At 49.8% G+C, this 21045-nt stretch overlaps 1 protein-coding gene across 2 annotated transcripts in view; it reads left to right on the forward strand.

Moving 5' to 3' along the window:
- Window positions 1-21045, forward strand: part of SBNO2 (strawberry notch homolog 2) — a 116543-nt gene that overhangs the window by 21382 nt on the left and 74116 nt on the right. For both annotated transcript variants that reach the window (XM_084825941.1, XM_084825939.1), the window contains exons 2-3: window positions 9881-10118; window positions 12381-12460. In XM_084825941.1, coding sequence (XP_084682067.1) covers window positions 9990-10118; window positions 12381-12460 — 209 coding nt within the window. In that variant the 5' untranslated portion in view covers window positions 9881-9989. The remainder of the gene's footprint in view (window positions 1-9880; window positions 10119-12380; window positions 12461-21045) is intronic.

The following is a 21045-nucleotide window of genomic DNA, read 5'->3' on the forward strand; positions in this document are numbered from 1 at the left end:
CTGCAGTAGAGCTGCACCAAGCATAGGGTTTGGGAGCAGAATTCAGCATCACAGAGGGCTTGGCTTTCTTCTGGGTGTTTTTTTTAAAGCGAGCAAGTTTCTAGCTCTTAAGAGTACAAACACAGGCTTCAAAGCACGTGAGCATGACGTCTCAGAAACCTGTGGTGGCAGGGTGAGTGTGAGGATAAGAACAGAAAAAGAGCCATGCTGGATCAGACCAAGGGTCCATCTAGTCCGGCGTTCTGTTCACACAGTGGCCAACCAGCTGTCGACCGGGAACCCACAAGCAGGGCATGAGTGCAACAGCACCCTCCCACCCATGTTCCCCAGCAACTGGTGTGCATAGGCTCACTGCCTCTGGTACTGAGGGAAGCACATAGCCGTCAGGACTGATAGCCTTTTCCTCCATGAATCTGTCTTTTAAATCTCTCCAAGTTGGCAGCCATCACTACATCTCACGGTAGAGAATTTCATAGTTTGACTCTGTGCTGTGTGAAGAAGTCCTTCCTTTTATGTATCCTTTCAGTGTCAAGAATAGGATGTCTAAGAGGTGGGGTGTTAGTGCTCTCCTGCCCCAACCTGGCAACTCTTGGAAGCAGTTCTAATCGCCTACAGTGAATGAGAATTTGTTTCCAAGCGATCAGGCGTAGAGGACTCTTTAAAATCAGGAGAGAGTTGGGTGTTGACCTTCCACACAAAGAATGTTGATCTGCCACACTTTGGAGCTAATGAGCAAGGGTGGGCTAAATTATGTGAATTCACTTGACTTGATTAAATTATGTAGGTTGTACCAGAATTCCAACTTTCCTCAGTGCAGAATTTTCATTGCCTTGGTTCTGAGATTCTCAGATTTCCCCCAGTTCTCACTGACATGCTTCCAAGGTTCTCTTTGCAGCTTGAGGGCTAGAAACTTGAAACATAATTCTTTTGTTCGTTTTTTTTTTAAGCAGTCCAATATACATTAACTGTTGTTCCAGGATTTGTACTGACTGTTGTTTCACTTCGTTGCCTGCAGCCAGCCATCTCCTTTCATTTCTTTCGTGGAGCTAAGCAAAGTTTCTTTTTCTTAATCGGAGAAGAGGGGTGTGTGCCCTGTAGGAGTAGAGATTGTACTTGAATTGAAATTAACTGTTTAGGGAGTGGTGGCAATGAGATAATGCAGAAATGGGATGGGAAGGTCTCTCTCTCTGCTATTGATTTTATACCCTTCATAATAAGTTACCCTCCGTAAAACCGTAAGTAAGAGAAGCTCATCTTCTACAGCTCTTTCGGGAATCGCCGGCTCTCGATTTCCTATCAAAAGCTGTTACAAACTTGGAGAAAGGAGGGGAGGGCATGGGGAGAGAGAAGGACCTCCCGTTGAAAAAGTCAGGAGTCATGGGGTTTTTAAAGACGCCGGTGCAGGCCCAGGGTCTAACCCCTTGGGTTTTCTGCCCTGTTTTTTGGTCTTTCCCTGCCTGGTGCCCTGCAGATGTCTCGGACTACAACTCCCAGCATCCCATAGCCATGGCTGGCTGGGGATGCTGGGAGTTGTAGTCCGAGACATCTGCAGGGCACCAGGTTGGGGAAAGCCACTCTGGCATCTTGTACTCTGAGCCACACCCACTCATCAAAATGGTGGCTTGAGGGACTCGTCCCCTACGAATTCCTTGAACCCTTTGCGTTCCGAAAAGCCCTCAGAACCGGTGGCAACGGGTTCCGCCAGCTACGGAGTGTGTTGCGTGATGAACGGCCTGGAACGACCCGTTGAACCTGCTGCCGCTCCGTGCCACCGAGTGACCCAGAGATCTCTGGGTGGCAGGACTTGGTTTCCATCTGACGTCACTGGGGGACAGGAGTGCCCTGGCTCAGCTTGGCTTTGCTCCAACGAGCGGGTTTCTTTGGCGCGCTTTGAGATTTCGACTAGCTGCAAATGCCGCAAATTCCTATTCTTACAACACAGTAGGAGCTTTAAGCTGCAGCATGCTGGCGTAGTTGAGATTTTGGCCTCGTACCCTTTGGCTCGCCCCGTCTTACCTTCGGTCCTTCCCACCACTGGAATGTGGCTCCCGAGACTTTCTCTGAATATCCCTTTTGGGCTGCAAGGGGTTCCCACCCCTGCCCTGTGGCCGTGATGGATGGTTCTCTGCCCATTCCGTTGCTTTCCTTGGTATGTGCCACAGCAGTTGCCCGGGTTGTGGTTAGGTGCTGTGGCCTGGGCTTGTCCTGGGATGGGGAGAAGAGGCTCTGTTTTGTTGCCCTTCTTTGGTCTGGGAGGGCAGGAGATGCTTCTACTCCTGTGGAGGTCAGGTGCTGATCCGTTCTTCCGCTAGGAGGTGGCACTATCCCTGATGTCTGTCTGACGAGGCCCGGGGAGACCCGGCTTCATAAGGACATGAAAAAAGCCATGCTGGATCAGACCGAGGGTCCATCTAGGCCAGAGGTCTGTTCCCACAGCGGCCAACCAGAAGCCCCAATGGGAAACCCACAAACATGACATTAATGCAACAGCTCCCTCCCACCCATGTTCCCCAGCAACTGCTGTACATAGGAGTACTACGTATGTACTATGTATGAAGGATCACCTTTTAGAAAAGAACCTTTTAAGGATGGTTAAAAGGACCAGGAACGATCTTTCTCTACATGGCTGGCTGGGGGATGCTGGGAGTTGTAGTCCAGCACATCTGGAGGGCAGCACATTGGGCAAGTCATCCAGATCCTGGCTTCTCACTCCTTTTTTTTACAAGCTGGGATCGCAAACTGGACTTTGTTCTTGGTTGCCGCCACAGGTGTTTGGGGGCAGTCCGCCAAGGATCCCATTCATATGACAGATTGAACAAACCCTTCCTGGTTGGTTTAGCGATCAGAGTGGGAGCGATCCATCTGTGGGGTCCAGCTCACAGCTGTATGAGAAGAAGCCTGGTTCTGGAGAATCCTGGCTTCTTGTTGCATTCGAATGTAGCCAATACCAGTGCAGGTAAACCCACAGCCTGGCCAGGAATAAGCCACCATCTTCTTATTATACCACTGGTTCTTCCGGGATGTTTCCTCCGCTCCTCCCAAGCGCTGCAAAGTCCAGCTCCCAGAGGCATGCCTTCGAGTCCTCAAACATGGCGGGAACGGCCATTAACACTCCCAGGGGTTGGGGAAGCCCTGGGCGTCTTCTGAAAAGCACGGACCCACACCTTTTAACAGCGTGCATTTTATGGGGCTTTTATGGCATCGTAAAAAAGAGACGATGGCCGTTCGTAAAAGGGCGAGTGTTGTCACTTGATTTGGAAAAAAGCCCGGGGAGAGATTTCAAGCTTGCCAAGCCTTACGTTGTCCTTTCTCACTCCACCCCCAAGATGCAGCCAAATTCTGGGACAGCAGTTTTGAAACTTTCTGCCTTGAGGGAACCCACTTTCTGCCTGGGTGAGGGACCCCCTTGCATGCCGGCAACGGGGACAGGGGGTTGTGGAGAGCTCTGGGACACCCATTCAGTTCACCTGGGGCACCTGGCCAGGTGTGTTGGTCGTCCTTGTCAACCTGTGTGGCCTGAAGGTGCATTCTGAGATGCGCCCAGCTCTTTCCTGTGAGTGTGGCAGTGTACCTAAAGTGGACCAGTCCAGGTACTCCCAGAATCCTCAGCCAGCAGTGGTCTAGCTGGACCACTTTGTTCGATCTAGCAAAACCAATTGATCTGAAATGTAGCTGTGAACGCAGACATTTGTGGTTGCATGTCTGCTCTTGCCAGTTTTGGGTGCTTTTGCTCCCCCCCCCCCCGCCAAACCATATAAAAAAGGTGTTTCTCACTAAAGGAGGGGGAAATCCAAACAAGAGGAAGATTCATTGGGTTGCGAAATGGGGTTTTGTCACTTTCCAAGGAATGGTAAATCTTTAAAAGCAAGCCACGGGAGGAGGAGTTGGTGACTGTGTTGGCTGCATCCAGCTTGCGAAATTGGGCTGTCCCTGGTCACGGATCTCTTGGCTGAAGTGTAACTCTGCATCTGACGAAGTGGGCGATAGTCCATGAAGATTCACGCCGGAATGAATGTTGTCGCCTTTGACAAAGACTCTTTGTTGCTGCAGACGTAATGCGGCAGCCCCCTCTGGACATGGGCTTACGCCGCGGAGCCTGCACGCGACACTAAACCAGGGTGATGTGTTGTGCGCATGAGCCAAGAGGAGCCTGTGTGAAGCCCTGCACAACCGGGGGATGCTGGGAGTTGTAGGCCGAGACGTCTGGGGAACGCTGGGGACAGCTACTTTTCGAAGATTCCTGGATTGTTGTCACGTGCGAACCTGGAATCGTGCTTTAAAGGAAAACTCTTTGACTCTCTTGCTGAACAAGCCAAGGACACAGCCTGTACGTTTTTGCTGGCTTGCACAGCCTCCGGCAACATGGTGTCCTATGGCGCCTCCTGACTGCGCTGCTGGGGCTGATGGGAGTTGCAATTGGAAGCATTTGGCGGGACCCAGGTGGGCTGTCCTAGTTGACGCAAAGCAGTCACGAGACGCATGGAACTCTTAACCCTGGGAAAGCCTGGTTTGAGCGAGATGCAAAATTCTTTCCCGTTACTCCTGCTAGCTCCCCTTTTGAAATGATGATTAAATCTGCCTCTTCCTCATGATAGAAGATGGGCAACCCCGGATCTGTTTAGCTCAGGGGTGGGCAGAAGGTAGGTCAGCATCTACCGGTAGATCCCTGAGTGGTTTTGTAGTACTTCTGCAAGAGATCCTGGCTCCTTGTTGTTTGAGGTTAGCAGCAACGAAAGGTGTGTTTTCCCCCACCTTAAAAAAGGTGCTGAAATGTGGAAAGCTTAGAGGAAAATTGGGGTAGATTTGTGTGTGAACGGACACCAGGCACCGTTCTGGGACTGAAAACATGTGGGCTGAGCATGGAGGCACCTTGCTTCTTAATTCTAAGAATGTATGTCTTGGAGGCATTATTTTGCACTTGGTGGACCTCAGGGTTCTGGTAAAGAAAAACAAACAAACCCTAGAATATCTAGTCCCCCACCCCTGGTCCAGTAGCCCACCTGCTTTCCGCCACACACACACACACACACACACACACACTACCCGGCCAGATGTGGGAAGCCTAGATCTAATCTGCTGCAATCTTTGGCTATGTCAACACAGGGAGAAGTGAGACTGTGAGAAGTCAGTGTTCTGTTTTGCACTGGTCGGGCTGCAGCTGGCGTACTGGAGTACGTTTTAAGAGGGGCATTGGCCAAACCCGGAGTGTGTCCAGAGGAGGAGGAGGTCTGGAAAACTGAGTCCTAGGAGGGATGGTTGAAAAAGATGGCTATGTTTAGCCTGGAGGAGCAAAGATTAAGGGAAGACACGGTAGCGGATTTCAGATCCCCGAAAGGCTGTCATGCAAGAAGAGGGACAGAACGTTAAGAGAGACTTTCGAATCGGGGGGGGGGTGGTGTTTGACAGTGGGACACAGACTGCCTGGGGAGGCAGTGGTCTCCCCCTCGCTGGAGATATTTTGTGACGCTGTAGAATCATAGAATCATGGAATAGTAGGGTTGGAAGGGGCCTATAAGACCATCTAGTCCAACCCTCCACTCAGTGCAGGAATCCAAGTCAAAGCATCCCTGACAGATGGCTGTCCTGCCTCATCTTGAATGCCTGCAGTGTGGGAGAGCCCACCACCTCCCTAGGCAATCAGTTCCACTGTTGTATTGCTCTAACAGTCAGGACGTTTTTCCTGATGTTCAGCTGGAATATGGCACCCTGTAACTTGAGCCCTTTATTCCATGTCCTGCACTCTGGGATGTTTGAGAAGAGATGCTGGCCTTCCTGTCTGTGACAATCTTTCAAGTCCTTGAAGAGCACTCTCCTATCTTCCCTCAGTCTCCTTTTCTCAAGGCTAAACATGCCCAGTTCTTTCAGTCTCTCCTCGTAGGGCTTTGTTTCCAGTTCCCTGATCATCTTCGTTGCTGTAGCTGCACCCTGCAGCGAGGTGTCCGCATGAGCAGGGGGTGGGCTACGGGACCTCTGGGTTCCCTTCCAACTCTAACATCCTATTCTATGCCATCGGTTTTCCAGACCAGGACACAGCTTCGATCCATAAAGAGTGCCTTGAGGGTATGCAGAGTGCTCCTATTGAGTCCAACCAACACCCCTCACTCCCATGGCCAGGCGGGGCTTCCTCGCAAGCTGTTTAGACCTTGGCAATTTTCTGACTTTTGAAATCAATGAATGCAAATGGCTGTGAGGCGGTGGCAAAGATGTCTTATCGCTGGCATGTTGCAGTTGGGTGTGGCTGTGGGTGCAGTCCTGGGGGGAATGCAGGCCTTGCAACCTCCGCTGTGCTTGGACATCAAAAGAGAACCTGTGCTGTAGCTTCTCCTATCTCCCTGCCCCATTTCCCAAGCCCCCACCTCCGTGCTTCTGTAATATTTATTTGTTTGGTTGTGTCCAGTGTTTTTACCCAGCTATTCAGCCAAAAAAATCTCCCGGAGCGGCTTAGGAGAGTTAGTGAGGCACTCCTTGCCCCCAGCCTGGCAGTCTGAAACAAAGGTGTGCAGGAGATAGATCTCCAGATGTGTTTCACCTCAACTCCCAGCATTCTTGGCCATTGGACATGCTGGCTGGGGCTTCTGGGAGCTGAAGTCCACAAATCTGGAGATCTCCCTTCTGCTCACCCATAAGCGAAAAGACATGGCACAAAAGGAAAAGGGCTTGGGAGAGAAGAGGAAAAAACAAGACACAGGCATCAGTTCTTAGTTTCAAAGTTCTTACGGTGTTCTTTCTGGCAGCGAAGGGCGAAACAAGCTCCCTGCAGTGGCTGTTCCTTCTCTGACCAATGTATGGGGCTGTGATGTTCTTCCTGGCAGGCAGGCAGAGTTACTAGCCTGCAACAATTTTTTACTAGCCTCCCTAAACCCCTTCTTTCATGGCCGTCATGGAAACCCAAGTTAGGAACCTCAGAAGCTGCCTTATAGTGAGGCAGACCATTGGCCCATCTAGCCCAGTATTGTCGACACTGACTGGCAGCACAGGGTTTCAGGTGCGATTCTTTCCTTGCCCTGCCTGGAGAAGCCGGGGATCAAACCTGGGACCTTCTGCAGGCCAAGCATGTGCTCTACCACACTGAGCCATGGCCCCAGTGCAGGGGTGGCTTGGATGATGAGTAACTTGTATCGAGCTTTGCCAAGGAAAGCCCATGCCCACTTTCACTGGAGATGCTTCTGGGGATCAAACTTGGGAACTTCTGCGTGCAAAGCAGGGGCTCTGTTACTGAGCGACAACCCTTTACCTGCAAATAAAGCAAGCTCCTAGTCCTCACGGTTCTCAATCAAGGGCTGATTAGAATAGGAAAAAAGGAAGCTGCCTTATACTGAGTCAGACCATTGGCTCATCTAGCCTAGTATTGTCGACGCTGACTGGCAGCAGTGGCTCTCCAGGGTTTCAGGCAGGATTCTTCCCTTCCCGTACCTGGAGAAGCTGGGGATCGAACCTGGGACCTTTTGCATGCAAAGCATGTGCTCTATCACACTGAGCTATGGCTCTTAGCAGGCAAGTAAAATATAAATGCTTTCTCCCAGGCAGTTGAGGGACTGGGTGAGGTTGGGTGGAATTCTGTCCACTTACTCATCAGCATATAATTCCTAATCGCCTATGGCTACCCCAGTGTTAAATAAAAAAATTGCAAGCACTTCATTTCACAGTTGAGAAGTAGAAATGCTTAATGCTGAAAGCAGTTGTGTGGGCTATTGTCTTTCGCCACTTCCAGAAAACACCCCAGTGATGTGGGTTTCCTAGGAAATTTTGAACTGGAAGCTTTTCCCCTAGATTATCTCCCCTCCCACCGCCCCCCTGCCAGGCCCTGGTAGGATTAGCAGCTGTTTCATCCTATTTGGTGTATGTTTTTAATAAATCGAAACTTTAAAATGACATGCTGTACAGAGTTCTCACATTCAGAGTTTTTGCAGTAGCCAAAAGTTTCGCAACGATATTGAATATTTCTCACATACCCTCCCAATCAAATGAAGCGGGTTTAATGCAATTTCAGTGTTCCAAGAAGTTCAGGGCGTTATTTGGCCATTGCAAGAATTCCTAAACGATTATTCTGATAAAAAAAAATAACCTCCTTAAGACATGACAGCTCCATAGCATTCCCCTCCTTACACTGCTTAAATTTTAAGCAGGGGGGAGAGGTGGGGTGGGGCGGGGGAAGAAAAGGTGGAAATTAATTTCCCTATAATCACAGGAACATCGGAAGCGGCTACTGGGCTCCACCTTGCCCAGTATTGTCGACACTGACTTGGTTCGCACGTAACAGCGAGCTGCTGTGGGCGAATTTCCCCGAGGGGCTGGCTGTTGTGCATTTTGAAAATTCAGACTCCGGCAGGGTGGGGCCCCCACGGCTTGTCGTTGCATGCAAACCCGGCGAGGGTGGGTTCTTGGTGAACAAGCAACCCAGAACCCATGGCCTGTTTTAGGGTTGCGGGCTAGTGCTGCAACTAGAAGCCCTGCAGGAAATCCATCCACAGCGGCTTCTCCTTATGTGCAAACGGGCTCACTGAGTGGGAACAATTTGCTTTCCAGCAGTGATGATTACCTTAATGGCTGCTATTCACAAAACATCTATCTATCTATCTATCTATCTATCTATCTATCTATCTATCTATCTATCAATCACTTTTGTATCCTGCCCTTATATCATTAAGATCTCAGGGCGGAGTATAGATAAAATCAATTTAAACAGTATAAAACAATACATAATTTTAACAGCTCAAAACATATTAAACTATTCAACACTCTAATACCAATTAAAATCTAAAACAATTAAAACAGTGTGCTACTTTAAGGAATGCATTTAGCTCTCAAAGGCTTTGGTAAAAAGCCAGGTTTTTCCTTGGTGCTGAAATGAAACCAGTGTCTGTGCCAATCGGGCCTCTAAGTGGAGGGCATTCCACAACCGGGGTGCCACAGCAGAAAAGGCCCTCTCCCACGTCCCGCCGTAGTGTCTATCTTGCACTGGTGGGACGCAGAGGAGGGCCCCTCCAACAGATCTCTGTCCTTAGGCAGGCGTTATATAGGGAGAGGTGCTCCCTCAATTATCGAGGTCCCAAGCCCAATCCTGGTTATGGTGAGCTGATTAACGTATGCAGTGTGGTAAAAAAAAAACCTTTGTCCTTATTCAGACCGCAGGAAATAGGGCTGAATCTCTTGATGAAGGACAGGAACAAGACCTGTGTCTTTCCAGAGGGGTCGCCCTGTCTGTCGGTTGCAGCAAAACACCCAAGCTTCTTGTGCCACCTTAAAGACTAACAAACATATTGCAGTGTGACTTTAAAAGAAGCCTTGGATGGGTTGATGTCTTCCTTCGAAATTCCCTTTTTTTCCACAGTGGCCACCTTGAGCTGAGTGTCCTGGGCGATTCTGTCTTGTTCACCTGCAAATTGCCCTTCCGGAACCCTCCCCAAATGGCCCTTCTGTTTGGACTCTTTTGCCCTCCAAACTAATTCCTGTCCCTTGCATCCCAGGGCCCATGCAGGATCCGAAACGCAGGCGGGTGCCTTGCACCTCTGCACCTGTTCCTCTGTTTTGGGGGGGAGTAGAAGGGGATAGCGAAGCAGCTCCCCCTCTCTCTCTGTTTGTCTTCCTTTCCTGCCAACTTCTCGATCCCCACTGCAATCTCCCCACCGTTTTTTCTCCATGGGGAACAGGAGAAACTGGCCACGTGGCCTGACTCGGTGCTGCCCAGCTTTCTCTCTCCCTCCTATCTCTGTAACAACTGAAGCCATCCCTGTTTATGAGCACCAGATCCGCCTTGCCCAGCCTGGTGCCTCCCAGACACGTTGGACTCTGGCTCCCATCATCCCCAGAGGGACCCTGATTCTACTGTGGCCTGAAGCAGCTTCCTAACCTCTCTTCCCCACTTCTCTCTGCCCCTTAGGACATGCCGCAAAGCGAAGGGTGTAGGTAAAGCCCCCTCTCCTCCTCCCCGCGCCCTCTGGGATCTCTTGCCAGGCCCCGGCTCCCTCCATGAAGCAACCCGAAGCCTGATGCCCTCGTTGCACCTCGGCATGGACAGGGGGAAGAGCTACCACCTGCCATGCCAACACCAGCAGTCCGGCAACGCGCTGTACGGGATGCCTGCCCTCCAGCCCCAGCCCAGCATGCCTGCCATCGAGGTGAGTCCACCGGTGCCCCCGTGGCGTTGATGAAGCTTCGCTTGCCGTGTATGGGACAGGGTTCGTTGGCGGGTTGCGGGGGTGCAGGTGCAGCTTTGAACGATGCTCATTGGCTTCCCTTCCCCTAGTCTCCTGTGCCATTGGTTCAGCTAGGACCCATCGCTGTGTGGCTCCTCCCCTCACAGAACAGCCGCAGTCCTGCCCTGGCTGCATTTGAAGGAAAGGCGAGACAGCCGGGGGGGGAGGGGGCTGTACAAAGCAGCGTGTGCTTGAACGGGCAGCTGCTGTTTACGCTGGAAGCAGAGAGTTGGGAGGGACCTCAAAGCTCATTTAGTCCACACACACCCCACCACTGAATCAGGTTATTTGCTGCTACTGCATCTCCACTTGGCGGCCATCCAGCCTTTGCTCAAAAACCTCTAACAAAAAGGAGACAATTTCCAGAAGGGTAGCCGCGTGAGTCTGTTACAGCAAAAACCACAAGTCTGGTGACACTTCATTTATTGATTTATTTACATCTTTTTTACCCTCCTGTTCAGCCAAAAGAAGGCTCCCAGAGTGGCCGATGAAATTAATAACGAGACACTTCCCTGCCTTCAGGCTTCCAATCTGAAAGACATAACACAAAAGGAAAAGGGGTCGGGAGGGAGGAGGAAAACAACCAAACCTCAGGCACCGTCTCTTGGTTTCAGAGTTCTTCCAGGCATTCTTTCAGGCAGGGAAGGGCCAACCAAGCTCCCTGCAGCTGTCCCTTCTCTGGCTAGAGTATGGGGCCGGGATGGTCTTCCCGTGCCGTGCTGTCCTTCCTGGCTGAGGCCAGAGTTTGCAGTGCCAGGGAACTCTGTTGGAGCCGCGTGTGCCTTCTGGGAAGGGAGGGGTGACACGAGCAAGGCAAATACGGACTATATTTATAAGCTGCTTTGCTCATGAGACCTTCAGGACTAGAGATTCTACTGCAAGCTTTTGTGGACATTGCTTGGCCAGAGGCACAAAGGGTTGACCTCAAATTGGCAGATATACATGTGCTGTGAGTGTGTGTGTGTGTGTGTGAGAGATGTGTAAACGGTGTGGTCACAAGGAATGGAAATACAACTCTCTTTACTTTTTGCATTCCAGTTCCCTCTGACAACACAGTTTACATCTCCTTTTGCCACCCCACCGCTCCGGCCAGCATGTGTGTGTAAATCTGCCAATGTGAGGTTTTCGTGTGTCTGATGAAACGGACAATGGCCATGAAAGCTCATGCCAGGATAAATAACCAAGGAGAACTCAGCACCTCCTGAGACAGTGTGTTAAGCTGTCAAACAGCTCTTACAGCCGGGACATCCTGCCCCCCAAAAACCCCTTCCTTGTGATTTGGAACCCTGGAGCTGCTTTTCCCAACCTGGAGCCCACCAGCCATGTGGACTGCAACTCCCATTCTCCCCGATGGCCATGCTGGCTTAGGATGACAGGAGTTGTAGCCCAGCACATCTGGCAGGCACCAGGTTGGAATCACCATTGGGATAAAAACAGTATTTGATGTGTTTAATTATAGCGAGATACATATCCCCCCTTACAGCCAAACAATAAATGGGTGGCTGGCAAAAATAAATGTAGAAACAAAACAAAACTGAAGAATTGAAAAAGGAAAAGGACAGAGAAAATATGAAGGAAAAGCAGCCAAGACACTGTAGTGTGTGTGTGTTCAGACAAACGAGACTCAGCAGTTGAATATGGGTTGAGTGTGGGTTGCTGTTGAACTGTGGGTTATCGTGTTGTCTGAACCCAGCCGCACTAACAAACCATGGTTTGTTAACCATGAACAACCCATGAAGAGAACCAACGGTTTGTTTTCGAGTTGTGAACAGTGGGTTGTTTCCTGGTTAACCAACCATGGTGTGTTATCGCAGCTGGGTTCAGACAACATGATAACCCACTTTTCAACAACCCACGTTTCAACAGCAACCCATACTCAACCCTTGCATGCGGGTTATCGTGTTGTCCAAACCCAGCCTGCACGTTTGTAACAAACCACCAATGCAATTGGTGGGGAGAAGGATGCACCTTTAGGGGTTTTCCCCTGAAATATTTTTTCCTCCTTCTGCAGCACCTTGGGGTTCCTCCAAGCCTCTTGTTTCTCAGTAGCCTTGTCTTGGCCACCATCCTGTTGGCATTCACCTGCTGAGCTGGCTGTGATTGATCGCTAAGCATTGTGTCGGTCTGCATTTTCACGAACAAACCATGCTGCTTTTTAAAAAATCTGCCTTCTTCCACTTTCAGAATTCTGTTTGCAGTTGGTGGAGTCCGGGCCCCTATTTGTCTGCTCCTTACTCAGCGCCATCTTTCCTGAGAGAAAACCAGTAAGTCCTGCTCTGCGTGCGTTTGAGATTGTTTTACTTTTGGCATTGGCCTGCTGCTTTCCTGCCACCTGTGTGGCCCTCCACCCAGTCTATGGGCTGTCCTGCACGAGCGAGCAAGAACAGTCACGCTGCCTGCACCGCCCCCACCCCTTCCACGGACCCTTAGCGACCCACAGCTGGCTCTGTCATAGGTCACTTAGTGTGTTGTTGGTGCCTGGAGCTCTGGGTTCATTCCTGTAATCATAGAATCATAGGGTTAGAAGGGGCCTGCAAGACTATCAAGTCCAACCCCCTGCTCAGTGCAGGAAGCCTGATTCCCAGGCAATCTCCCACCCAAGTACTAACCAGGGTTGATCCTGCTTAGCTTCCGAGATCAGGCGCATCCAGCCCTTTGCTCGACATCATAGAATCATAGGGTTGGAAGGGGCCTACAAGACCATCGAGTCCAACCCCCTGCTCCATGCAAGAAGCCTGATTCCCAGGCAGTCTCCCATCCAAGTACTAACCAGGGCTGACCCTGCTTAGCTTCCGAAATCAGATGAGATCAGGTGCATCCAGCCCTTTGCTCATTGTTTGGAGGCTAACAGTTGCGTTAACCCATGGCTTGTGGTTGGCTTAACTGCTGATTGTCTCCTGCTCATGCACGGAAGTGGTATCCACTTTCTCCTGCTCACTCATGACAGCCTGTGGGCATAGGCTGCCGTGTCGTGCAAACTGGCTCAGTGGCTTACATGCATGAAAAAGAATTGCCCCTTGTCAAGTTCCTTCGTCCTCTCCCTCCACAATCAACACACCCCAGGAAACAAGGCTTTGAGCTACACTTCTTTATTAGTTAACAGCTAGCTTTTATTTATTTACTTATTCATTACATTTATACCCCACCTTTCTTCCACTGTGGAACTCAAGGTGGCTACACGTGGTTCCCAGGTGGTCTCCCCTCCAAGCACCAACCGGACCCAGACCTGCTTAGCTTCAGCAAGGTGACTGCCTCATGTGCCTTCAGACTATGCCCTTGGACCTGGCTTCTTTACAAATGCAGACTCTAGGAAACTCTCAGACTGCAATGAAACGGCTCATCCACGCATCTATGAATATCAATAGAGGAGACAAAGTGGAAGTTAGAGAAGTTGCCAGTAGTCTGGGTATGAATTTCACAGCCAGACTTGCTTCGCAGGGTTGCCCCTCCCTTAGGGTGGCTCCCTCCTACGTTGGCTTCCCCAAGTGGCCAACCTGGCGGAGCGTCTGAGCCCTGCCTCTAACTTTTCCTGCTTCGCTCTGCGATGGACCCTAGCGTCCCTCAAGTTGTGCCCCTCACTCTCCTCTGAAACTGGGGTTCTCATGGTGGAGGAAAGGGGGGGCCATTCATCCTGGGCCATCTGTGTGTCAAGGTCTTGGGAATAAAGTCTTGCCATCTCTGATCTCACTAGGGAGGGTGCCTCCCCTTGTTCTGGCTGTTTCCAATCTGAATCTGGGCTGCCAGACATTTCCACATGCTCAGATTCCTTCCTGACATAACTTAACTGAAAACAGACAAAATGTAAGCATGTGGTGCCCATGGTTCAAAATACTTCAGTTTGGAAGATGCAGGTAACATCAGATTTTAATAGGAGCTGTGTCTGCCTTTTTAAACAGTGTCTATATTTCTCTTAAAGACGTCATCCTAGAAATGAGAAAAGACAACCGTTCCTTTGTATGTCCATCAGAAAAGTGAAAAGTGAATGAACAATAGGAGAAGAGCATTGAAAAGGGAAAAGTAGAAGAATAAACAGAAGACGAGAAAAGCCAGGCGAGAAAAAGGACGGGCAATGGCTTTCCAAAACATAGCATGTTCCCTTAGGAATATGAGATGCTGCTTCATCCCACCTTTCCCAACCTGGTGCTCTCCAGATGTGTTAGACCACAACTGGAGAAGGCTCTCATACTTACTTTGAAACTACACTGATTTGGCAGTGGATCATGCAAGGCCTTGGCCGTTGCTGTATTTACCGGGAGATCCTAGGGACTGAACCTGAATAAGAGGCTTGTGGTCTGTGGAGTAGTTTTCTTTGGGCAGGATTGATCCTGGATTTTTAAAAATCATGGGAGGAGCCCCTGAAATTAGGGAGAAGTGGTATCTTTTAAAAAGAAAATGTAAATTCGGTTCAGCAGAGGCAAAAAGAAGTACTTTGTCACACATGGCGCATAATTCACTGATGGAACTCATTGCCACAAGATATGGGGGTGTTTATGGATGTCTTAAAAAAAAATCTATCTATCTATCTATCTATCTATCTATCTATCTATCTATCTATCTATCTATGAGGACTAGAAAAATTTAAGCTGGGTAGTTCTATGAGTGGCTGTTGTAGCTTAAAATAGAACATCTGCCAGCCTTCCGCATTTGGTATTGGACTATGTCTCCCAACAAGCTGGCTGGGGGGTGCTGGCAGTTGTAGTCTAACATATCTGGTAGGGAAAGCTGCTCTGTGTTCAGAGGCAGTCTACTTTTGGATCCTGATTGCTGTGGACAAACTGTGGGGCAGGGAAGGAACAGCGTCTTTCGTGGCCTGGTTGCGGTTGCCTGAGGGTGCCTGGTTGACCACCTTTTGGTAATGTTGGATTAGCTGGACGTTTTGGCCTCATGCAGGAGGTCTTTACGTAATAGGGGTGTCAGAGAAATCCAGAATGGATGCAAATTTCTATGAATTTGACCTGCAGGTTCTGCAGCAACTGCCTTTTTCTGAGTTGTGTGGATTCCGTGGACTTGTGGGCGTTTTTTTTTAACTTTGGGGGGAATTTATGCAAATTCACACTTGTGCTAAAGCGCATTAGCACTGATACGCGCTTGGCCTACATGCCCATTAGCGCTAATGTGTTTTAGTGCAAGTGGAACAAAATCCTCATACGTCCCTAATATAAACCTGATTCCGTCAATGAATGGACAGCAGAATGAAAGAGGCCTGCAAGTCCACAAAATACAGACGGAACCCGTTTAACAAAATCCGTATGTCCCTAGTATATGATGTGTCCTCGATTATTTTACAAATTTATGTATTTACTAACTGCATTTTTCGACCACCCAACACCACAATGTTCTCTGGGCAGCTTATGATGAAAGGTAAAGCCATCCCACACCCAAATCAAAATCATAGACCCTGACACTTGCCGCACAGTGTAAAATCCATTCTATACAGACGTTATCCCTGAAAGTGTGAAAGTTGCATGAGGGGGCTTACCAGGCAAAGACTAAATTTTTGTGAAAGAGTCGTCCCCCCCCTTCCCCAACAGATCTCCCCAGGTTGCTGACCATTTGACTCTCCCTCAGCTTCTGTACTGATTTAGGAACGAAGAGTGTTTTGCTCTTTGCAGCCTGGATTGCCCTTTCCCCCACCTGGTGCCCTCCAGAGGTTTTAAACTGCAAGCTGCCCTTGCTGTCCTACCCATCTCCACCACTTACAAGTTGGTGGGTAGCCTGCTGCTTGCTGGCAATCCTGTTGTGTGCACCAAGCAGAGCTCCTGGTCCACCTGTCTTCCTTGCACTTGCTGCCGCTGTCATCTGAATTAAACCTGGCCCTGCTCCTAAGTTGCATATATCAGGAGTGGGGCTGGTGTAATTCAGATGGTATCCCTGGCTGGCACAAGGGGGTGCATGAGCTGGGAGTTCTGCTCAGCATTGCTGAGTTCTGCTAGCAGGGGGTTGGGGAGGGCAGACACAGCTCTGCTAGCAAGGGGGGTGGGGAACACAATTCTGTTAGTAGGGGGCGGGGAACACAGAACACAGCTTCAGTAGCGGGGGACAGAGGACACAGAACACAGTTCTGTTAGCGGGGTGGGAGATGGACGCAGAACACAGTTATGTTAGCCGGCGGACAGAAGACAAGAACACAGTTCTGTTAGTGGGGGACGGAGGACACAGAACACAATTCCATTAGCGGTGGGGCAGAGGACACAGAACACAGTTAATGGAGGGTGGAGGACACAGCTGCACAGCTAAGCAGAGCAGTTTGAAACCACCAACCAAATGATTTTATTTATTATGTTTTTATACTGCCCAAGAAGCTCGCAAAACAAAATGTAAAACCGTGAAATACAGTAACATAGTCAACACTTATTGGTGAAGCACATTGCTTTGCATGCAGAAGGTCTCCGGTTCGATCCCCGGTAGCATTTCCAGGGAGGGCTGGGAAATCTTGTGCTTGAAACCCTGCTGCCAGTCAGTGTTGACAATACTGGGCTAGATGGACCCAGAGTCCAACTCAGTATAAGGCAGCTTCCTGTGTTCCTGAAGCATAACAACCTTCTAATTTAAAACAGAATGAAACCAGTGTAGAAACCAGAGTCAAAGCCAGCATCAGTGCAAAGATCTAAAAACACAACAGCACATTTAAAAAACAAAACTGAAGGACACCAAACCCTGAGATTTCCCTGGTGCTGAGCACCATAACTTAGGCACCACCAGGCGCTCTGGGGAGGGCCATTCCGCAACTGGGGAGCCACCGCTGAAAAGGCTGTCTCCTTAGTAGCCCCCCGCCTCACCTCACTGGGCAGGGGTACCAGTGGAGAGCTCCTGAAGATGATCTTAGGGTCTGGGGCCAGTAACTGTGGGCGTTGACCATTCCTCAGGTAACCTGGCCCTAAGCCATTTAAGGCCTTTTAGAATCATGCCTCCTACCCGTACATACTGCAGGCTGAACACAGCTCTCGACCCGGCACAAAGAACGGGCCAAAGCCAACCAGTTTAGGCTCGTATTTTACGGATGAGTGCCGTGGAAGAGAAATGATTAGCACGAGGTGTCGTTTGTTTTGGAACGTGCAGTTCGACTTGCTGTTGTGCCCCAAAAGTGGCACGTTTCACACCTCCTCCCTCAGGAAATGCATGGATTCACCCAGGCTTTCTGTGGCTTGCGATGAACTGCAATGAATCGTGACGCTTCTCCATAGGACCTTTCTTCGTGTTGCTTTTGAGAGTGTGTTTCAATAGCGGTATTGAATATTTATATCTAAACCGCTTAGAGATTTTATTATAACAAGTGGTATGTAAGTATAATCAATCAATCAGCCCATAATCTCTCGGGAGTCGGAATTCCTCGCCAGTCTCGTTTCCAATCGCCCTTCTGCCCAGCCCTGTGCAAAAGCATCACTCTGCCTGGTGACCCTGTCCCCTCTTCGAAATCTCTGGAGCGCTTTGACACCTTTCCAAGGATGTTTTGTGACCGGGGGTGGCAGGGGAGTGCGTCTGTGTTAGGGCACGCAGAAGCAGCACACGCATGATGTATGCCATTTGTCAGGGATGCTTTGATTTGGATTCCTGGATTGAGCAGGGAGTTGGACTAGATGGTCTTACAGGCCCCTTCCAACCCTACTGTTCTATGATTCTATAGGGATGCTTTGCCTTGGATTCCTGCATTGAGCAGGAGGTTGGACTCGATGGTCTTATAGGCCCCTTCCAACCCTGCTCTTCTATGATTCTACACCCTGGTGGGCGCTCTCCTCCCCACGCCCATATTCAGCAGGAGGTGGGAACTGCAGCAAACGCAGCAGCCTTCTGCACTCTTGCCGAAGACGTCCATACTTGGAACAGGGTGTTCTTTTCTTTCTTTTTTTTTCCAAGGGTATTCCTGTAAATTCTATTTTCTCAATCCTCCTGGGAGGTGTTAACAGAAGTTCTTTTCTCCCTCTCTCCCTCTCCCTCTTTTCTTAGCGCATATTGAGTAGCAGATGGTAGACAGGGCTTATCGATTCACAGCCCCCCACTCTCCTCCCCTCTCCGTGGCCGTTCTCACCCAGCCTCACTCAAATCCAGCGGTGGCTGATAATGTATTGCCACGCTTTTCTCTTTTTTTGCGGGTGGGTTTGCATCTCCACGCTGAACTATCCCCCTCCCTCCCCAGACCCCCTGCGATCTAGGATTCAGCTGTGCCAGTTTAAGGGATGGATCTGTTGCTTTTCCATCGCCTGTTCCCAGATCCTGTTCCACTGGAGACAGCAGGGACTGAAATACAGACCTTTTTTGCATGCTGAGTGGGGGCTCTACCACCCTCCTAATAAAATTGGGAGCTGCCTTATACCCGGGGATTGAACCTAGGGCCTTTGGCATGCAAAACAGAGGCTCTACCACCCTCCTAATAAAATGGGGGGCTTCCTTATACCCGGGGATTGATTCAAAAACAGGCTGTACCACTGAGCCCTGGTCTTTTGGCTCAAAGTAAGCTTCTAGTCCTCATGGTTCTGAATAAAGGGCTGATTGAAATAGGAAGCTTCCTCATGCCAGGTCAAACTATCCATCCTTCTAGTCTGATGTTACCTGCTCTGCCGGGCAGTGGCTGTCTGCAGTCTTGGGCAAAGAAAAGGGTCTTATCCCCTGCTCCTTTCTAAGCAGAGATGCTGTCCCAGGTTCAGTCTAAGTTCCCAGATTGAACCTGGGACCTTAAGTACGTGCTGTGCACCACTCTCTCTACTACCTGGCCCTTCCTTCAACCTCTCAAAAAAGGCACCTGCCATTGAGATTTTGGCGAGGTATGCGCCTTCATTCCACTCTGATCGTCCCAAAGGCAGGAGACCCCTCAACCAAAAATGCCCGGCTGTGGCGGAGGGAGAAGCGGCGAGACTCGCTCCATTGGGCTCCTTCTCTCCCTCCGCCGTTTCCGATCCAGCTGGTCGCAATACGAAAGTTGTAACTTCGAGAAGTTGTGGCCAAGTTTTCTCCCCCTCCCCCTTTCCTCCCCCTCCCCTGTTTCCTTTGTAACCAACAACTGATTGACCGATGGATTGATTTGTACCAAGGAAACGGCACTCAAACGTGTCTTACGATCACAAGTGCGTGATCTCATGGGATCTTTTCCAGCCAAAGAGTGGGGTAGTAAAAAGTGTTCCAATAAAGGCATCCTTGTAGCTTCTTTTTAATTTTCTTCAAGTTGGGGGGCGAGCCCCTGGCTGACCGTCTGGACGAGTCTGAGCGGACCCATGGCATGTCCCAGGGAATCCCCCAAGTGTCCTGCAGGGGTCCCCACACACTGCCACTTTTCTGGAGGACTTTGACAGCTTCCTCTCTGCGAGGCCCGGTGTCACGGTGTTGGTCCGATTTACTGGAAAGATGATGAAGCCATTTGCCCAAAGCTGTGTGGGAGGCTCCCAGGGCCGAGGCTTTGATAGTAAAATGAAAACCAGAGAACGCGTGCGCAAGAACAGCGAGGTGTAGAAGCTGCTCCGAGTGGGGCAGAGTGGAGCTCTCTCTTGTCTCATGATTTCAACCTCACGTTTCCAGAGTGGGGAGAGCGCATATTTCTTTCTATCTGCCTCCCCATCCCGAAAACACAAGCACTTGTTCCAGGTGCCCACCATGGGGTGAAGGATTGCTGGTTGGCTGACATGATTTTTTTTTTTAAGGCGGACTCGCCAAGTCACTGGTCCTCACCGTTGCCACTAGGAAGCTTTGCAGCCGTTTAGGGAGACAGGGAAGAGCCAAGCAACTTTAAAAAGGGCTATATTAACCTATAAATAGAGCATTTCTTTTCGTGCTTTAAAAGGAGGGAGGCATGTCTTAATCAACAAAGGAAGTATTTCCAAGCTCAGGTTTTCCTTCAAAGATTAACTCCTCAAGGGCAGAATCCTATGCATTTTTAGATAGGAAAAAAAGTCCTACAACTCATAGAAGCATAGAATAGTAGGGTTGGAACGGGTCTGCAAGACTATCTAGTCCAACCCCCTGCTCGGAATCCAAGTCAAAACATCCCTGGCAGATGGCTGTCCAGCCTCGTCTTGTATGCCTCCAGTGTGGGAGAGCCCACTATCTCCCCAGGCAATGGGTTCCATCGTCGTCTTGCTCCAACAGTCAGGAAGTTTTTCCTGATGTTCAGCCGGAATCTGGCTTCTGTAACTTGAGCCCATGATTCCGTGTCCTGCACTCTGAGATGATGGAGAGACCCTGGCCTTCCTCTCTGTGACAACCTTTCCAGTACTTGGAGAGTGCTATCCTGTCTCCCCTCAGTCTTCTCTTCTCAAGGCTAAACATGCCCAGTTCTTTCAGTCTCTCTTCATAGGGCTTGGTTTCCAGTCCCGTGATCATCTTCGTTGCCCCCCTCTGAACCTTTTCCAGTTTGTCTGTGTCCTTCTTAAAGTGTGGTGCCCAGAGCTGGACACAGTACCCCAGATGAGGCCTAACCAGTGCTGAGTAGAGGGGAACTAGGACTTTACGTGACTTGGAAGCTATACTTCTATTAATGCAGCCCAAAATGGCATTTGCCTTTTTTGCAGTCACATCACGTTGTGAGCTCGTATTCAGCTTGTGATCTACAGCAATTCCGAGATCCTTCTCATTATATTGGTGAGCCAAGTCTCCCCCATCTTGGAACTATGCATTTGTTTTCTTTTTCATAGGTGTAGAACTTGGCATTGATTCTGATTAAATTTCATTCTGTTTTTTCAGCCCAGTGCTCCAGCCTATCAAGGTCACTTTGAATGTTGTTTCAGTCTTCCAGGGTATTAGCTGTCCTGCCCAATCTTGTGTCCTCTGCAAATTTGATAAGCTGTGCTGGCTGAGGGACATGGAGTTGTAGGACAATTTTGCTGTCTAAAAATGCATAGGATTACACCTGTGGTTATTTTAA

This window comes from Heloderma suspectum, chromosome Z, assembly GCF_057233095.1.
Source record: "Heloderma suspectum isolate Gila_16-S chromosome Z, 16-S_ref, whole genome shotgun sequence".
In the NCBI taxonomy this organism is placed as follows: Eukaryota; Metazoa; Chordata; class Lepidosauria; order Squamata; family Helodermatidae; genus Heloderma; species Heloderma suspectum.